Source organism: Oryx dammah, unplaced genomic scaffold (assembly GCF_014754425.2).
Source record: "Oryx dammah isolate SB20612 unplaced genomic scaffold, SCBI_Odam_1.1 HiC_scaffold_27, whole genome shotgun sequence".
Taxonomy (NCBI): Eukaryota; Metazoa; Chordata; class Mammalia; order Artiodactyla; family Bovidae; genus Oryx; species Oryx dammah.
This window is the reverse complement of record NW_024070211.1, coordinates 44,511,993-44,530,476: the sequence shown is the minus strand read 5'-3', so window position 1 is coordinate 44,530,476 and position 18,484 is coordinate 44,511,993. Positions and strand designations below refer to the sequence as shown.

Genomic DNA, 18,484 nt, shown 5'->3' with positions numbered 1-18,484 from the left:
AGCCCAGCTACCACCTTGTCTAGGCAAACTTGTGCTTTGAGACCAGTTGGAAATATAATGTAATTGCTCACTCGTGCTAACGTGCCAGAGCTTACATATAACTTACATTTATTTTTTGTTTATACATTTAACTGAACTCAAGGTTATTTGCTCTATCAGTATCTCATTTACTGATTTGCATGCCACATGCTGGTGTGCTTTCTTGAAGAAAAAGAAAGCAATGAAAGTACCAATGAAATGATGGAATCGAGACATACCCTTATTGATTTAGTAGGTCAATATGTAGATGTCATATGAATAACAGTGTATAAAATTGAAAATGGTGCTTTAAACTGTTAGCCAGAAGTATTTATGACCAAGTTCATAAGTTGAGTAATAAAGGTGAAAGATGGTTTTGATTGAAATAAAATTGAGAAAAACTTCTAAATTGATCTCTGATTAATAATATACTTATATTAGCAACAATATGAACAATAATATATCTGTTTTGGTTGTTTTTTCAAATTTTCCTGCAGTGGATTTTAATTCAGTAATAAAAATTACTTTTAAAATCTTAACTTCAAATATCAATTATGCTTAAGTAGGCAACCATTTATAATAACCCAAAATTAATCTTTGTTTTTGTTTCTAGTCTAGAGCATTCTAGAGTTAATAATTTATGTCCTTTGGCTCCCTTGTAATCCAGCTAAATTTTGGGGTTGAGAGTTATTGACTGAGAGGGGGCTAATTGTAGACAACTTTTTTGTGTTATGTTCAAGCTCAACATTTTCTGGGCTTCAGGACTGAAATGCAAAGTAAGGGTAAGCGTCTGTAACCATACTGTTATCACCAGCAGAGATTAATAACAAATAATTTAGATGTGAACAGATCCATTTTCATATTTCATGTTCAGAATGAAATACTTCTGTAATTTCCCCTGATATTTGACATTTATTCTAGTTTCTATCAGAACATTTAGAAAGTCTGTATATTCTAATGGAAGGATATAAGAGTCTGAATGTATAAAGGGTGCTCATTTTACACGTGGTAACTTTCCTAAAAAGCATGTTAAAATTATTTATTTATCTGGGTCTGAAAAAAGTTGGAGGTTTCATTCTCTCTGTAATTGTATTAAGTTTTCTATCTGCAGTAATTATAAAGGTGATTTTTACACTGTTTGGGGTAGGAGATGATATAGAGAGTTATTTGAAGTTGTGAAATAAGGAAACATGTCATGAACTTGGAAATAAATGTAAGCAACAAAATGTAACTAGTTACTTTCTCCAAAGATCAGAAGCTGGTGATATTCTGGGAAACTTAGTGGAGATTTTTAATTTTTATTGTTTACTTTAATAGACTTTTAATTTTAAGATCAGTTTTAGGTTCACAGTAAAATTGAGCAGAAAATACAGATTTCCCTCCCATATGCCCCCTGCCTTCATATATGGATAGATAGCTTTCCCCATTATCAGTATCTCCTAACAAGTAGAGCTTTTTGTAAGAAATGACTTTTTTTTTAAGCTATCAGTGAATTAGCAAAGTTTCTGTAGTGGGTGAATCTCCTATGGATGGGAAGAGGTTTTAGAGTGAATCAGGGATGATATTTTTTATTTACTAGAAATATTTTGCACAAAGAGCCCAGTAAATATAAAACTACTCATTAGCCAAGATTTTCAGATAATTTTCGTGGTTGGCCTCAAATAGAATATATTGCAGCAGATGATTCTTCAAAGCTATGTTTGTTTTCATAGCAAAGATTAAAAATAATTACTTTTTTGGTAATAGAAGCAGTAATGTTATTATCACCATTGACAAATTATATGAACTGAAAATAGTTTTTAAGGTACCAGGTGGAATAAGCTAAGAAAACAGAAAATAGAGGAGATTCTTTTTCACTGTTGAGAAACAGTTTCAAAATTAAGAGGATATTCCATAAATTATTCTTAATTATGAAATTTCCATATGGTTAAATAAATTATAACTTTATTATATATATATATTTGGATTTAAAAATAACCACAACACTCTTACAAGAATGAATGAAATATTTTTCACATATATCTAATCTCATTTATATGGAAAGAATTTAAAACTATTATTATTATTGCCTTTTAAAGTCCAGCAGGGGTTTTGTATTGTTTTATTTTTGTCTTTTTTTTAGGATAAGTAACATCATCAGGTATTGGGAGGCAACATAGTACACTTGTGATTATGGGTAGAAGACTAAGGCAGTACAGAGTAGTGGTTAAAAGGAGTAGGACTGCTTAGGTTTGAATTTCAGCTCAGAACTGTATATATCACTCTCTGTTAGTTTGCATGGGTTTTGTAGCCTCTGTGTGACAATTTCCTCATGTATAAAATGTATATAGTTCATGAAAATTAAGGTACTATGTGGAAAGTCCTGCCGCTAGCATGAACTCAACCAGTGGAAAGCAGTTGTCATCATCAAGGGTTTACAGTGGTTTTTTTCATGCTGAGGTGATAAGAGGTATGACAAGATACGTTTAGCTCAACAAACACGATAAGCATTGGGGAAGGAAACAAGTCCTAATCTGAATTTCTGGGAAACGTTTATGATTGTGCTTGAGGCATTCTGTTTTGCTGGGGTTTAGGTTTGCTGTTCCCCACCTCCCACCCCCCAAATTTAAAGGTTTCAAATGACCCTCTTGAGTAAGAATACTGTCTCTATCAGGCCATTAGTAATGTTTCCATGTTTTACATACCAGAAGGGAGACTTGAGGTTGGAATGCTTAAGGAGAGTTTCCTGCCTTAGGGAAAACGGAGGACAGGGGCTTTTGGGTAAAGCAGTAAAACTGTTAGTAGTTTTTTAGGTAATAAAGTTTATAAGGTGTCTAGAAAGTCTGGAAATAAAGGATAAACTTATTTTAAAATAATATTTTGGTTATATTTTAAATCATAGGCTCAAAATGTTTTTCTTCAGCTTACATGCTTTTTCAGTTTACATTCCTCTAAATTTGAGGCAATGAATTCATTTGTTAAACTGAGAAAAAAAAAGGCAATAATAAATATACAATTTCCATATGTTTTCAAACTTTGGGGGCACTCTGTATTATTCCTTATGGATCAAGACAGCATATAAAAAATGCGGAGCTATAAAAATCCTGTTTAAACATTTTACAAGTTACTGTTTTTAAATGAAAATTAAACTATGAGACTAGTGATTATCACACAAATAGGTCAAATGTGTGGATAATACAGTAAGTAGAAAAAAGTAAATTATCTTTAATCCAGTCAGAGACTTGTTCAGCTTACTGAGTAATTAGACTTCATACCCATGCAATGATTAAGATCATAGAACATAGGGTCAGACTACCTGTTTTGAATCCTAGCTTTACCGTTTATCGACTGAGAGACTTTGGGGGGAAATAAAACGTTATGTACCTTGTGTTTTCATCTATAAAGTGAGGGAAATGATAGTATCCGTTGTTGAGATAGGCATGTCTAACAGTTTTCTAAGTAGTGATTCTGTTGAATCATTATAGACTTATGCACTTGATTTTTTTAAAATGCTTCCAAGATGATTGTTGCCAGCCCATCAGAAAATGGACAGGTGCTGCGTGTAATTCCATCTCCCCAGACAGGAATGACACAAGTGATTATACCTCAGGGACCACTTGTGGATGAGAATAGTCCTCAAGGTGAGTAATTATGGGATATAGGGGATTTAAGAATGTTTTAAAGAAAAAATGTATATTTCAGAAAATCACCCCATGAAAGTCAGTGCTAAAGTGGATTTCTTTGGGTAAGATTGTGAACTGAATGATTAGAAAAAGTTTCTTAGCCCAAATAAATTTCAAGTTCATTTTTCAACTCCTGTCTAGGTTAGCTGTCTATTTCATTTTGGAATTCTGTGAAGCTGGTTGACTCTTGCTTCCTCCCAAATGACCAGTGAGCATAAAATAAATTCTTCTTAACTTTAATAACAGTAATAATAACAGCAATAATAACAAGAACATAATGCTAATAGCTACTGGAGACATTTTATATTTGTATTTTTATCAATATTGTTGTTAGGCATGTGACATTCATTTGTAAAGTATTCTTCTCATCTCCTCTTTGCTCTTTTCTTCTTTACTTTGTTCCTTCAGATTGTGAAAGAATCATGCTTTTTATTTATTTTATTCTTTCTTTACCTATTTGATAATATCCCTATTATCCCTATTAGTTCTCTTCCTTTTGCTTTCTTTCCTTTTCCATCTATTTGAATCTCTTTTCTAACATCATAGCTACACTGTTGTGGTTTTTTCTTAGATAATGATTTAGGGTAGATATTCTTAATTTAGTGTTATGATTCTGTATCTTTGATAGCAGTTGTTAAAACTTAAGAGGAAAAAACATAGTTTGCAGAAAACATAAACATGATATAGAAACAAAAAGGAGTTAGTTTTACATTTTCCTGTTATATGGTGGTTCTTTTAATAAAAGTTGCTTCTGCCATTTTTATATCCTAGCTGTTCAATATAAGTTCAAAAACTTAATTATAAAACTTCAGTAATCAGTTTTATAGTTTAAAAGCAAGTTTATCAGAGAAATTATCTGTAAAGTATAAGTTTTATTATCTTTAGCTTCAGAGCATATCTTCCCTTTCCTGTTTCACATATATTAGTTTCAGTTAGTTAGGTTCTCATCGTCTTCTAAGGTATTAATGTTGCTTTGCTCTTATTCTTGTTAAGATGTCTCCGAAGAGAAACCCAGTGACAGAAACTTAGCAGCTGTAAGAGTGGATGCTCTAGCAGACGGTGACAGTAGTTACATTCTTCATCCACAGGCATCCCTCACATTGCCCAAAAAGACAGTGACCAGGTGAGTCAGTGAGAAAGAGGAGCTCGTCTTGGTATGTCACCATGGAAATCACTTTTTACGATATCACATTTAAGGCTGGCTGCCTATAGAGAAGATCAGAAATGCAAGGAATGGAACAAGGCATCATCAAGTACATCCTTAAATCATTTTGACAGCATCTTGGCAACAAGGAAACTACTTTAGAAGCTGTAAAAGATCAAAGTGCTACTTCACCTCAGTGACGCTTGCTTGTTATCTTCAAAGAAGTCTGAAAACATCTAGCATTAATAGAGTTTTTAAACTAAAGAAACATCTATTCTAGGTCCTATAATTTTTAATGGTTCATCACATTTTATCACCTCTGTGGTAAATTGTTTAAAATGTTTTTCTTCATATCTATTTCAGCTTTTTTTTTGCCATAAAATAACACTCTTTATAATAATTTAGGGAAATACAGACATGGGTTTTGTATTTATATATTAATTGTTCTATGAAAATATTTTAAAGTTAACACAAGTTAAATGACATTTAATCTTAGACATAATATCGTGTTACTATTAATAAGTTACCTGAAGATGGTTTATTAGCTCATTTTTTGTTAAATGAAAAATGTATAAGAATACAAAATAAGCTCTGAGAGAGACATATAAAGCCGTTGAATTTGTTGAAACTACAGGTATTTGGAAAAAGAAACTTAGACTTTACTTTAGCAATTGATAAAATAGTAGTGATTGAAAAAAGGCATAGTTACAGCCATCAGAATAATCTTTCATCATTACAGTTTCTCCTTGATGACTTCAGTATTGTCTTTGACTGGCAAGAGGAAAAAGCAACTGAATGCTCTGTGTGTCTGTGTACCTGCTAATATATATTAATATATATTCTCACCTATCCCAGGATACTCGAAGAACCTCTTTTGGCTCCACTCCAGCCACTTTCTTCTAACACACCTATATGGGCCTGCCGTCTTAGGAGCTGTGAGGTGAGTTAAAAAGTAATCCTTATGTAGATTGACTTAGTTGATTATAACTATAATTCATTGTCTACTCGAGTATAACTAATAGAGGCTGTGTCTGTAATATTTTATGTTTGTGCTCCTCATCTATTATTTTATTCCTTAGGGATTATAAGATCTGTTAAAGCAGAGATCATACAAATCCCTTCATTATAATCTTTTCCTTGTTTTCCATGAAACTTCATGTTTCTTTATGTTTAATCTTTTAACCATTCCTTCACTTTCTTTGCTTGCACTTTTTTGTTTTCATATTCTCAGTGGAAATTCTTCAAGGTTCACTGTTTGACCTTATCTTGTTTCTCTATTTCTTATCCCTTGAAGAGCTTCCCAACTTTGTTGACTTTCAATTCTCACTTTTATAAAAATGATCCCAATTCTCTGTGACCAGTTCTTTAATTCTTCCCTGGCTTTTGTCCCAGATCTCCAGCTTCTTACTTGAAGCTTTACTTGAACTCTACCTCAAATTCACCATATCCTAAACAGAAATTATCTAACATACCACAACTAGCTCTACTTCCTAAATTTTTTGTCTGTATAGTGACAAATACCATTTTCTTAGATATAAAGTTTTCGGTTAATTTATTTTTTTCCCATATTTAGATAATCACCTGATATTTTTAGTTTTTCCTTTAAAGTGGTTTAAAAAGAGCCTCTTCCACATAGCCTTTTATAATCTTGAACTCAGTTGTAGTAACAGCCTCCCCATTAATCTCTTTGACTCTTCCATTTCTAGTCCTTACTGTGAGGTTCTCTAAAACTGCCAGTCTTTTTTTTTTTTTTTGGCGTGGGCCATTTTTAAAGTCTTCATTGAATTTGTTACAATATGGCTTCTGTTCTGTGTGTTTTGGTTTTTTGGCCATGAGTCATGTGGGGTCTTAGTTCCCTGACCAGGGGATTGAATCCACACTCTCTGCATTAGAAGGTGAAATCTTAACCACTGTACCACTAGAGAAGTCCCTAAAACTGTTTATCTTGACATACTACTTTCATTATCTTTTCTCACTGCCCAGTAAGCTCAGTGTTATTTTTTCCACATCATTTAGCCACTTGTTACTAGCTTTCAAGATCATTCATAATCAGTTATCACTTAATCTTGTCCTATTTTATTTCTTACTTTTCTCCAGTTTATCTTTCATTTGTGTTAGCCCAGTCTTACGTTATACTAGCACTTTAGAATCTTCCTTTATGTCCCTCTTCAATTGTTTTTATATCCATTTCCTAATGTTATTTTTTTCCTTCTACTTACCTTTCTAACTACTATTCTTCAAATCCCAGTGCAAGTCCTATATATCTTTTCTGAAATATTCGAATAATTATTTTTTGCCTATTTCTCTCTTAAAATTCTTTGAAAATTATTACCATAACCATTCTTAATTATTTGCTAGCTTGGGTTATTCATTATTATGTAACATTTAGACTATATACTTTTTGAGGGAAGGGATCATGGTTTTCTACATATAAACCATACATGATAATTAGTATTTAATTATTAAAATGCTTCATTGTTTTAAACATTCTTAAAATACAAGAAGGAAAAGCATTATGTCAGTTTTAGCATTTTGAGGAAATTTCTTATCATGAAGTCAAATGATGTATTACGTATGTTAGGATGTTATCACTGTTTTTGCTTTTCTAAGTCACATACTTGTATGTATGTATAGATAGTAAGATTTTTTTCCCCTCACCTTTTTGTTAGTCATGGTTTTTCAGTGGTTTCTTCCTAAAGTTACTATTCTTGTTGTTTGATGAAGGGTTTTGTTGTTGTTTTTTTAAAAAAAAGCGATTTGTCAACCATGAAATTTATATATTTTTGGCTCCGCTGGGTCTTCACTGATTTTTGTGCAGGTTTCTCTAGTTGCCGCGAGTGGGGCCTCCTCCTCATTGCTGCGTGTAGGCTTCTCGTTACAGTGGCTTTCCTTGTCGCAGAGCATAGGCTGTAGGCACATGGGGCTTCAGTAGTCGCAGCTCCTGGGCTCTAGAGTGAGGGCTCAGTAGTTGTGCACAGGCTTAATTGTTCCACGGCATGTGGAATCTTCTCAGACTAGGAATCGAACCCGTGTCCCCTGCATTGGCAGGCGGATTCTTATCCACTGTGCCACCAAAGAAGTCCTGATGAAAGTTTTTAAAATCATTATCATAAACTTTATTAAATGCTGTGGACATTAAAGCATTGGCAATTAAGTAGCCAAATTACTTCATTTTATACCATGGTACATTGTGTAGCTTATCTAACATCATATATCTTGCAAGAAATTAGTTGAAACTGTTTAACAGCCTGAATTAGCTCCAGTGAAGGATTCTTTTTTTTTCTTCAAGCTATATCAATAGTGAAAAACATTTTTGGTTGATGACTGAAGAAGTATTTTATGCATTTTGCTTTAAAATATTGTTTCCTAGTCCTTTTTACTTTTTGACTATTAATGATGTTTTTCTTATAGGCATTTTTTAGATTTGACCAAAATTTATTAGTTGGAAAAATTTCAATACTGAATTAAACTTTTATCTCCTGATATGGGTTTGACTACATTGTAGTTCTGAATTTTTCCTTTCACTGACAACATTATATATTCTATTTTATTTGTAAAAACATGTCATAGCTAGACTTTATGTCCCTACTTTTATTTGTAGGTGATATTTTGATGAACTATCTAGGCTAGAAGAAAAAACAGACATTTTCATTATTTTTAAGGGAAATTATAGATAATGTATTGTTTGGCATTAGATTGTCTCTTTTTTTATTACGGCTCAGAGTATACCTACAACAGTGTGTTCATACCTTACTTTTGTTAACTGTATTCTTGCCAGGTGAAGTATTTAGTCTAACTAGGATCAACAAGATCCCTGTTCCACATTTCTGCTCTTATTCCCTATAAGGGAGAAACGTGAACGTGAAGTCGCTCAGTCCTGTCTGACTCTTTGTGACCCCATGGACTGTAGCTTGCCAGGCTCCTTTGTCCGTGGGATTTTCCAGGCAAGAGTACTGGAATGGGTTGCCATTACATGGAGTCAGTTCTAGATCTAAATGCATTTCAGTTTAAGAGATCACAGTTAAAAAAAAAAATTCTCTATTGGTATAAAGAAAGAAAGAAAGTGAAATTGCTCAGTCATATCCGACTCTTTGCAGCCCCATGGACTACCAGGTTCCTCCGTCATTGGGATTTTCTAGGCAAGAATACTGGAGTGGGTTGCCATTTCCTTCTCCAGGAGATCTTTGCGACCCAGGGATTGAACCCAGGTCTCCTGCATTGTAGGAATATGCTTTACCATCTGAGTCACCAGGGAAGTCCAGTTGGTATAGAGAAGTCTATTGGTATAGAGACAGCTTTTTTCTTAGTTGAGAGATACAAGATAGATACTATCAGTTTATTTACATAATATATTTATACATTGCCTTGTTTCAGGGAGAATTTAAGACAGCTTACAAAAATACTTAAAAATAAATTAACAAGGTAGAAGTTAAAATGGGAGCTGAAGAATAAAGAAAAACAAGAATGGAATTATGAAGTGAAAGTAAGAATGTTTATCTTAATGAATTATATGTGTGTGTTTACATGCACACACATCTGTAATCTAAGTATCTATATTTGAAAAGGGGAAACCTAGTTAGTTACTAGGTCTGTATGTGTTAGGTAAAAGTAATTATGTTAATTTCCATAAGATAAAAGAAAACCGTAACTATTTTTGATACTAGGCCAGAATTTCTCTCAGAGGAAGATCTTCATTAAAAGAATATTGATATAATAAGCAAATTCTTTGACATCATTTTTTATAAGAGATAGGCATCACAATTTTCATAGGTTTTTAAATAGATTCATTCATCATATCAAAATCTTATTTCAGGAACTTCCCTGATGGTCCAGTGGTTAAGACTCAGTGCTTCCACTGCGGAGAGCATGGGTTGGATTCCTGGTCAGAAAACTAAGATCCTACATGCCTTGCAGCCAATAAATAAATGAACAAATACATTAAAAAAAAAAATCTATTTCAGTAGAAGAAGCCCCACAGGGAACCAGTACTTTGTGGCTAATTTTATGTTGATCTGGTTGGATCTGGGGGTAGAATTTTATTTGGGAGAATGAATACATAATATGTTCTTCAAGCTATCTTCACTAAGTATTACTTCTCTCAAACACGATTTTAATAAAGATACTTTGGCAGTGAGTTTGGCATTATACTCTAACAAACTACTACAAAATATCTATTTGATGATGATGTTTCAGCTCAGACCTACTGGTTGTAATAGACACCATTGACCTGAGGGCAGAAACGATGTTCTCTTTTGCAAGATTATGAGTCTTTCATCTTAGGCAACCACCTTATTAAATTTCTTGTACAATGAAGCACATTTGTTGATAATTTTGTTACTGAATTTCTACATGCAGAAAATTGGAGATTCATATCGTGGCTACTGTGTAAGTGAGACTGAATTGGAAAGCGTCCTAACATTTCACAAGCAGCAAACACAGAGTGTTTGGGGGACCCGCCAGTCTCCGAGCCCAGCCAAGCCAGCTACGCGCTTGATGTGGAAATCCCAGTATGTCCCATATGATGGAATCCCATTTGTCAATGCAGGTACTTTAGTAAAGATTTATTTTTAAAAGTTCAGCAGCAGCCATGATCCATTGTGAAAATGTGATTTTCCTAAGGTGATACATTTTTATTTTGGTAGATGACAACTGACTGTTAATTGGTGAAAATGTGTATTAAACTGAAAAGAAAACTTACAGTAAATACAACCAATTATTTTATGTTGTAAAATTATATTTTAGTATGTTAGGGTAAATAATACTTTATACTGGAAAATGAGAAGTAAAAAATAACTAAATTCAAGGTAGAGCTATTTAATAAAAATTAAGCCACAGAGCAGTTTTATTATTTTAAATATGTGTAGCTATTGTAGTTGGTTTTTTTTCCCCCCATCCAATCCAGATATTCTTTCCTTCTATCTTGATTTTTCTTGGGAAAAAAAAAATCACTGTTTGTTTTGTATAGCTTATAACTCTGGGGATACTGTATAAGATTGGTATACAATTTGGAATTATGATATAGAATTCTGAAATTCTGACATCAGGTGTGTTACAGCATTCTCAAACACCGTGCTGGTGCTTACTGAAGCAATAGAGTTTCAAGCAAGTCCCAGAGTGTCATCCTAGGACGAGTCAGACCACAAAGAACCTAAGAATAAGTTGTTTGTTTCAGAACTATGTTGGGTGAGCAATTCTACCAGAAGAGTTGTAGAGTCATCCTCGACCTCTGAGGGTAAAGAGAACTCCTTAGAGAAAGATGAGATAAATGTAACCCCTTCTGCACAGGTTTTATTCTCCTGCCTAGTTCTAATCCCTTTTTTTTTTTGTTTTAATTAATTTATTTTTTAATTGAAGGATAATTGCTTTATAGAATTTTGTTGTACTCTGTGAAACATCAATATGAATCAGCCATAGGTACACATATATTCCCTCCCTCTTGTCTAATCCCTTCTTAACTCTCCTCAGGCAGCTACTCTATGAATATGGTGTGTATTTTTGTACTTCATCATACATGTTTGTATTTATAATATTTTTTATTATTCTAAATATTTTAAAGTATATGTAAGTAGTAAAATATAGATATTATTAAGTAAACTTTTCACTCACTCATTTTGAAACTCTATATTGATACTTAGAGATTCTGGTTAATTCTATTTCATTATTATATAATTTAATACCATATAATATGGACTATTACATAATAATAAACTGTTGCTTAAATTTGGTCTTTTCAGCATGTGACCAAACTGCAGTTATTTTTCTACTAATGATCATTTGTGTTGTCTCCAACTTTTCAATATTACAAAGAATTCTATAGACTAATCTCCAAAATACATATCTTCTGTTCAAAAGTGTAAGTAGTTTTCTAGAATATTAGTTTGAAACACAGTTTCTGTGGGTCAGAAATCCAAACTAGTTTTTTAGTTTTGTGTGCATTAAAGTAGAATTGCTGGGTTGTGAAGTATTCTCACTTTGTCTTCACAAGATTATCACAAGTTTCTCTCTAAGATGATAGTTCAGGTCCAAATCCCTTCTCTAAATTTTTTTTTCCAGATGTATTTCAGAATTCTAAATTTTTTGGACTGTAATATGATAATATTACAGAATGCTCCCAGCAAGTATTCTATAGGCAATATTACATGCTCAAACCCAGTAAGACTTTATAGTTACAGTAAAAGGAATAAATAAAGACTATAAATAGCCCCGTGAAGTTCACACCAGGTTTTACAGCCAGATGTATTCCAAACAATTTTGTTTTCTCTGCTTTTTAAGTTTCAAAATCATACATGAGGGATTGACAACCTGTATTAATTTTTAGTCCTTTCAGCAAGTATGAAAACTTCCCTTTCCCACATTTGTTCTATGATTTAGCATTGTCAGATTTAAAAACATCTGTATGTTATGGGAATTTTCATATGGACATCAAAGTAGAGGTGATAATATATGAAAGCTCATAACTCCATGTATCCATCCTCTAACTTCGACAAGAATCAGCATGTGCTCAGTCTTGTGTCATTTATATCCCTATCTACTTCATTCTTGAAGGTGATTTCACAGGAAATTCCAGATGTTATTTTATCTATAATTACTAAGGCATATAATATATACTAAAGTATATGTCTGAAATATAAGAACTCTTTATATATATAAATGTAACAACAGTTCCATTATTGCACTTTAAAAGAAGTAATACCAATTTCTAATGTCATCAATTGTCCAATGTTCACGTTTCCACTTAGCTCATAATTTTTTTTTCAGAGGTTTGTTCAAATTCACACGCAAACCAAGTTCACAGATTAAATTTGGTTAAGTTTCTTCTCATCTAAAAATTTCTCTCTTTTCCTCTGGGTAGTTTGTTCTGTAGAGTTTGCCATATTCAAGATTTTGCTGCTTCTGTCTCAGGTGTTTTTTTTAACATGTTCTTTTATCTCCTGTATTTCCTATAAACTGTTAGATAGGAGTTTGATTAAATGAAGATTTAGTCTTTATTAAAGTATTTTGGAAGAATATTTCATAGGTGTGCTGTATACTTGTTATCGCTACCTATACAGCATTTTTAACTTTAAGACTGATCAGTAGATTCAGTTGTTTTAGAGTATTGTCAGATTTTTATTTTTGTCAATTTGAGGAGTGTGAGAGTGTTTAGTGTTGTTTTAATTTGCATTTCCCTGCTTACTAGTGCATTTGAGCATCTTTTTATTTGTTTATTTAATATCCTTTTTTTTTTTCTTTCTGACTTGTCTGTTGATAGTCTTTGCCCATTTTTCTGTTTGGTAGTTAGTTTTTATTTTTAAAAAATTATTTATGGTTCTTTATATTCTACATATTAATTATTTGTTTTATGTATTATAAAATAGTTTCTCAAGCTGATTTTCCTTTACCATTACTTAGAAGAAGTTAGTATCATTTTTATCAACATTTTTATTCATGATTGGTGTGTTTGGCTTTATATTTGCAAGGTTTGCTGTACCCTACATAGATTAGGATATTCCGCTTAGCATCTTAAATTGTATAGTTTTCACATCTACTTATTTGTATTATATATTGCAGTGTAACAAATTACCCCAAATGTGGTAGGTGAAAACAACAAACATTTACTGTCTCACAGTTTCTGTGGGTCAGAAATGCAGGAGCAGCTTAGCAAGGAGGTTCTGCTGCAAGTTCTCTCACAAGAATGCAATTAGTTGGCTGGAGCACAGTCATCTTAGGGCTTCCCTGGGGGTGGATCTGCTTCCAAGCTGACTCCTGTGGCTGTTGGCAGGCTTCTTTCTTGTTGGGTAGGCCTCCTCACAGAGCTGCCTCACCATATGACATCTGATTTCACGAGAAGAGCAACTGACCAAGAAAGTATCTTAAGATGGAAGTCATAGTCTTCTTATAACTTAATATCAAAAATAAATCCTGTCACTTTGACATCTGAGCCACCAGGGAATCTACAAATGGACACACGAGATGGTCAATACCAAAATAAGACTGATTATATTCTTTGCAGCCAAAGATGGAGAACCTCCATACAGTCAGCGAAAACACCACCAGGAGCTGACTGTGGCTCAGATCATGAACTCCTTATTGCCAAATTCAGACTTAAATTGAAGAAAGTAGGGAAAACCACTAGACCATTCAGGTATGACCTAAATCAAATCCCTTATGATTATACAGGGGAAGTGATAAAGAGATTCAAGGGATTAGATCTGATAGGCAGAGTCCCTGAAGAACTATGGATGGAGGTTCATGACATTGTACAGGAGGCAGTGATTAAGACCATCCCCAAGAAAAAGAAATGCAAAAAGGCAAAAGGGTTGTCTGACGAGGGCTTACAGATAATGGAGAAAAGAAGAGAAACAAAAAGCAAGGACAAAAGGAAAGATATACCCACTTGAATGCAGAGTTCCAAAGAATAGCAGGGAGAAATAAGAAAGCCTTCCTCACTGATCAATGCAAAGAAATAGAGGAAAACAATAGAATGGGAAAAGACTACAGATCTCTTCAAGAAGATTAGAGATTCAGAGGGAACATTTCATGCAAACATGGGCACAATAAAGGACAGAAATGGTATGGACCTAATATAATCAGAAGATATTAAGAAGAGGTGGCAAGAATACACAGAAGAACTGTACAAAACAGATCTTCACGACCGAGATAATCACGATGGTGTGATCACCCACCTAGAGCCAGACATCCTGGAATGAGAAGTCTAGTGGGCCTTAGAAAGCATCACTACAAACAAAGCTAGTAGAGGTGGTGGAATTCCAGTTGAGCTGTTTCAAATCCTAAAAGATGATGCTGTGAAAATGCTGCACTAAACATGCCATCAAATTTGGGAAACTCAGCAGTGGCCACAGGACTGGAAAAGGTCAGTTTTCATTCCAATCCCAAAGAAAGGCAATGCCAAAGAATACTCAAACTACCGCACAGTTGTACCCATCTCACAGGCTAGCAAAGTAATGCTCAAAATTCTCCAAGCCAGGCTTCAACAGTATATTTATCATGAACTTCCAGATGTTCAAGTTTGATTTACAAAAGGCAGAGGAACCAGAGATCAAATTGCCAGCATCCGTTGTATTATTGAAAAAAGGGAGAGTTCCAGAAAAAATCTACTTCTGCTTTATTGACTATGCCAAAGCCTTTGACTGTGTGGATCACAACAGACTGTGGAAAATTCTTGAAGAGATGGGATACCAGACCACCTGACCTGTCTGCTGAGAAATCTGTATGCGGGTTAAGAAGCAACAGTTAGAATTAAACATTCAACAACGGACTGGTTCCAAATTGGGAAAGGAGTATGTCAAGGCTGTTATATTGTCACCCTTCTTATTAAACTTAAATGCAGAGTACATAATGAAAAATGTTGGACTGGATGAAGCACAAGCTGGAGTCAAAATTGCTGGGAGAAATATCAATAACCTCAGATCTGCAGATGACACCACCCTTATGGCAGAAAGGGAAGAAGAGCTAAAGAGCCTCTTAATGAAAGTGAAAGAGGAGAGTGCAAAGGCTGGCTTAAAACTCAATATTCAGAAAACTAAGATCATGGCATCTGGTTCCAGCACTTCATGGCAAATAGATGGGGAAACAATGGAAACAGTGAGAGACTTTATTTTGAGGGGCTCAAAATTATTGCAGATGGTGACTGCAGCCATGAAATTAGAAGACCCTTGCTCCTTAGAAGAAAAGTTGTGACCAACCTAAGTAGCATATTAAAAAGCAGAGACACTACTTTGCCAATAAAGGTCTGTCTAGTCAAAGCTATGGTTTTTCCAGTAGTCACATATAGATGTGAGAGTTGGACTATAAGGAAAGCTGAGCGCCAAAGAATTGAGCTTTTGACTGTGGTGTCAGAGAAGACTTGAGAGTCGCTTGGACAGCAAGGAGATCCAACCAGTCCATCCTAAAGTAAGTCAGTCCTGCATATTCATTGGAAGGACTGATGCTGAAGCTGAAACTCCAATACTTTGGCCACCTGATGCAAAGAACTGACTCATTTGAAAAGACCCTGAGGCTGGGAAAGATTGAAAGTGAGAGGAGAAGCAGATGACAGAGGATGAGATGGTTGGACGGCATCACCAACTCAATGGACATGAGTTTAAGTAAACTCCAGGAGTTGGTGATGAACCAGGAGGCCTGGAGTGCTGCAGTCATGGGGTCGCAAAGAGTCAGACATGACTGAGAGACTAAACTGAACTGAACTGTACTGAGCACTGAAGAACTGATGCTTTTGAACTGTGATGTTGGAGAAAACTCTTGAGAGTCCCTTGGAGTGCAAGTAGATAAAACCTGTCCATCCTAAAGGAAATCAGTCCTGAATATTGATTGAAAGGACTGATGCTGAAACTGCAACTCCAATACTTTGGCCACCTGATGCAAAGAACTATTTCATTGGAAAAGACCCAGATGCTGGGAAAGATTGAAGGCAGGAGGAGAAGGGGATGACAGGGGATGAGATGATTGGATGGCATCACCAACTTGATGGACTTCAGTTTGAGTAAGTTCTGGGAGTTGATGAAGGACAGGGAAGCCTGATGTGCTGCAGTCCATGGGGTCACAAAGAGTTGAGCATGACTGATCGACTGAACTGACTGATGACTTCTGCCATAGTCATTAGAAGTAAGTTAATAAGTTTAGCTCATGCCCAAGGGGATGGAATTACCAAGGATATGAGTACCAGGAGCCAGGATCATTGGGGGCCATCTTAGAGGTTGGTAATCATGTGATTCAAACAGCTCAACTAGAAATAAGGAAATCAATTATAAAAGGAAATAAAAATATAAAAGACTTTCATATTTGTTAACAAATGTAGCATTTGCTAATTTCTACTTATAAGGTAATAAATTTTATTATTAAAATTATGTGTATGTAAATATCAGTTGACATTCAGTAGATGTGGTGTTTGCTGATTTCCTCACATAATTTGATATAATTGGTAAATATTATAATAAACTTTTATATTTATGTGTTTGTATATCTCAGTCAGACTGATATTTTCTTTCCTTAAGATTGTGTAATTGGAAGTATAGATTTTGTCACTGCTACTACCAAGTTGTTTTTAATCTAGCACCCAGTGCAGATGGATACTTGAATTAATATCAATAGTTGGTTTTGGCCCACAGGGAGTAGAGCTGTGGTAATGGAGTGTCAGTATGGGCCAAGGAGAAAAGGTTTCCAGTTAAAAAAAATTGGTGAGCTGGAAAATAGGTCTTGTCAGCTCTACAAAGCCACTTGTCCAGCCCGGTAAGCTTCATTTTCTTTTATTTTTTATTAAGTACTTATGTTTGTATAGTTAATATGCACATGTGCATGTTTTTATTACTTTTAAGCTGTGCTGGAAACTATACAGTGAAATCTGTTTCCTCTTACCCTGCATGTCCCACTTGAAGGCAACAACTCTTACAGTTTCTTGAGTAACTTTTCAAAGATATTCTGTATATATATATATATATATATATATATATATATACACACACCACTTTACCCTCATAAATGTTGACGATTTCGATAAAGATTACTAATATTTTCTTTACTTAAATTTGGGTAGTAGCATACCTTCTTTTCTTCTATGAATTCACATGGATATATTTCCATTCTGAATGCCTAATGTGGTTATTTGCTCAAAACTATTATGTTTCATACTAGTGTGATTATAGAGACATATACTACTATATACACTTTAAAAAATTGTTTTAAATTTAGGTATAATTGATTTATAATGTGTTAGTTTCTGCTATACAACAAAGTGATTCAATTATACATGTAATTACTCATTTTCATTTTCTTTTCCACAGTAGTTTATCACAAGATATTAATCATAGTTCCCTCACTATATCATAGCACCTTGGTGTTTTACTCTGTGGTTTTTTTATTCATTCCCAATATGTCTCAAAGCTGCCTCCATGTCTGTATACAAATGAGCTAATTCCTTCTTTCTATTGATTGATCACTTGATTTTAAAAATTGAAATAGAATTGACATATAACATTATATTAGTTTCATGGTTCCTTTTTAATAGCCATATAATATTCCACTTGTAGATGAATTATCATTTACTTAATTAACCCTCTGCCAATGAACTGTAGGCACTGAGAAGTATTCTTCATTATTATTTATGAAGCTACAGCTAATAACATTGTAGCTATTTCTATATCAATGGAATAAATTCCTTGAAATTAGATTGTTAGGGCAAGTATTGTGTTCTTTTTAAATGTTGGCAATTTTTGGAGAGTTGGAGAGTTGCTTGGTAGTGATTTTACCAATGATATTCATAGCAGCAATATATAAGACCAACATAGTCAGTTTTAGGTAGAATAGGACTACTGAGTTAGTCATTGCTTTGACTGAGGATGAAAAATGTACACGAATGAAAGATTTTTATAATGTCTTTCAGTAATAATATTCTGTTTCACACATTTATAGTGTTTCAAATCATAAGATAAAATTTAAAAGTAACATGTAAATGTTAAATTTAGTTGAGCTTTGAAATGCTTATTTCAGCAATACATCTCATATCACAATCTCAGCGTTCTCAAATAATTTTTAAAGCCAGTTAAGCTTTAATCTGATAATGTTAACTTTAGACAGTGTTAAAATCTGACCATTAAACATGACCCATTAAACAATTGCTTTGAAGTATAACCAATTTAGAACTTTAGACCGAACTTGGGAGAAA

General features: G+C 33.9%; 1 protein-coding gene across 7 annotated transcripts in view; it reads left to right on the top strand.

Annotated features, from left to right (window-relative positions):
• Nucleotides 1-18,484, top strand: part of CARF (calcium responsive transcription factor) — a 79,561-nt gene that overhangs the window by 10,801 nt on the left and 50,276 nt on the right. For all 7 annotated transcript variants that reach the window (XR_005719024.1, XR_005719022.1, XR_005719019.1 and 4 more), the window contains exons 5-9: nucleotides 3,518-3,638; nucleotides 4,674-4,803; nucleotides 5,680-5,764; nucleotides 10,180-10,369; nucleotides 16,932-17,052. Coding sequence is in view for 1 of the 7 variants with exons in the window: in XM_040228772.1 (XP_040084706.1) it covers nucleotides 3,518-3,638; nucleotides 4,674-4,803; nucleotides 5,680-5,764; nucleotides 10,180-10,369; nucleotides 16,932-17,052 (647 nt within the window). In the remaining 6 variants the exon portion in view is untranslated. The remainder of the gene's footprint in view (nucleotides 1-3,517; nucleotides 3,639-4,673; nucleotides 4,804-5,679; nucleotides 5,765-10,179; nucleotides 10,370-16,931; nucleotides 17,053-18,484) is intronic.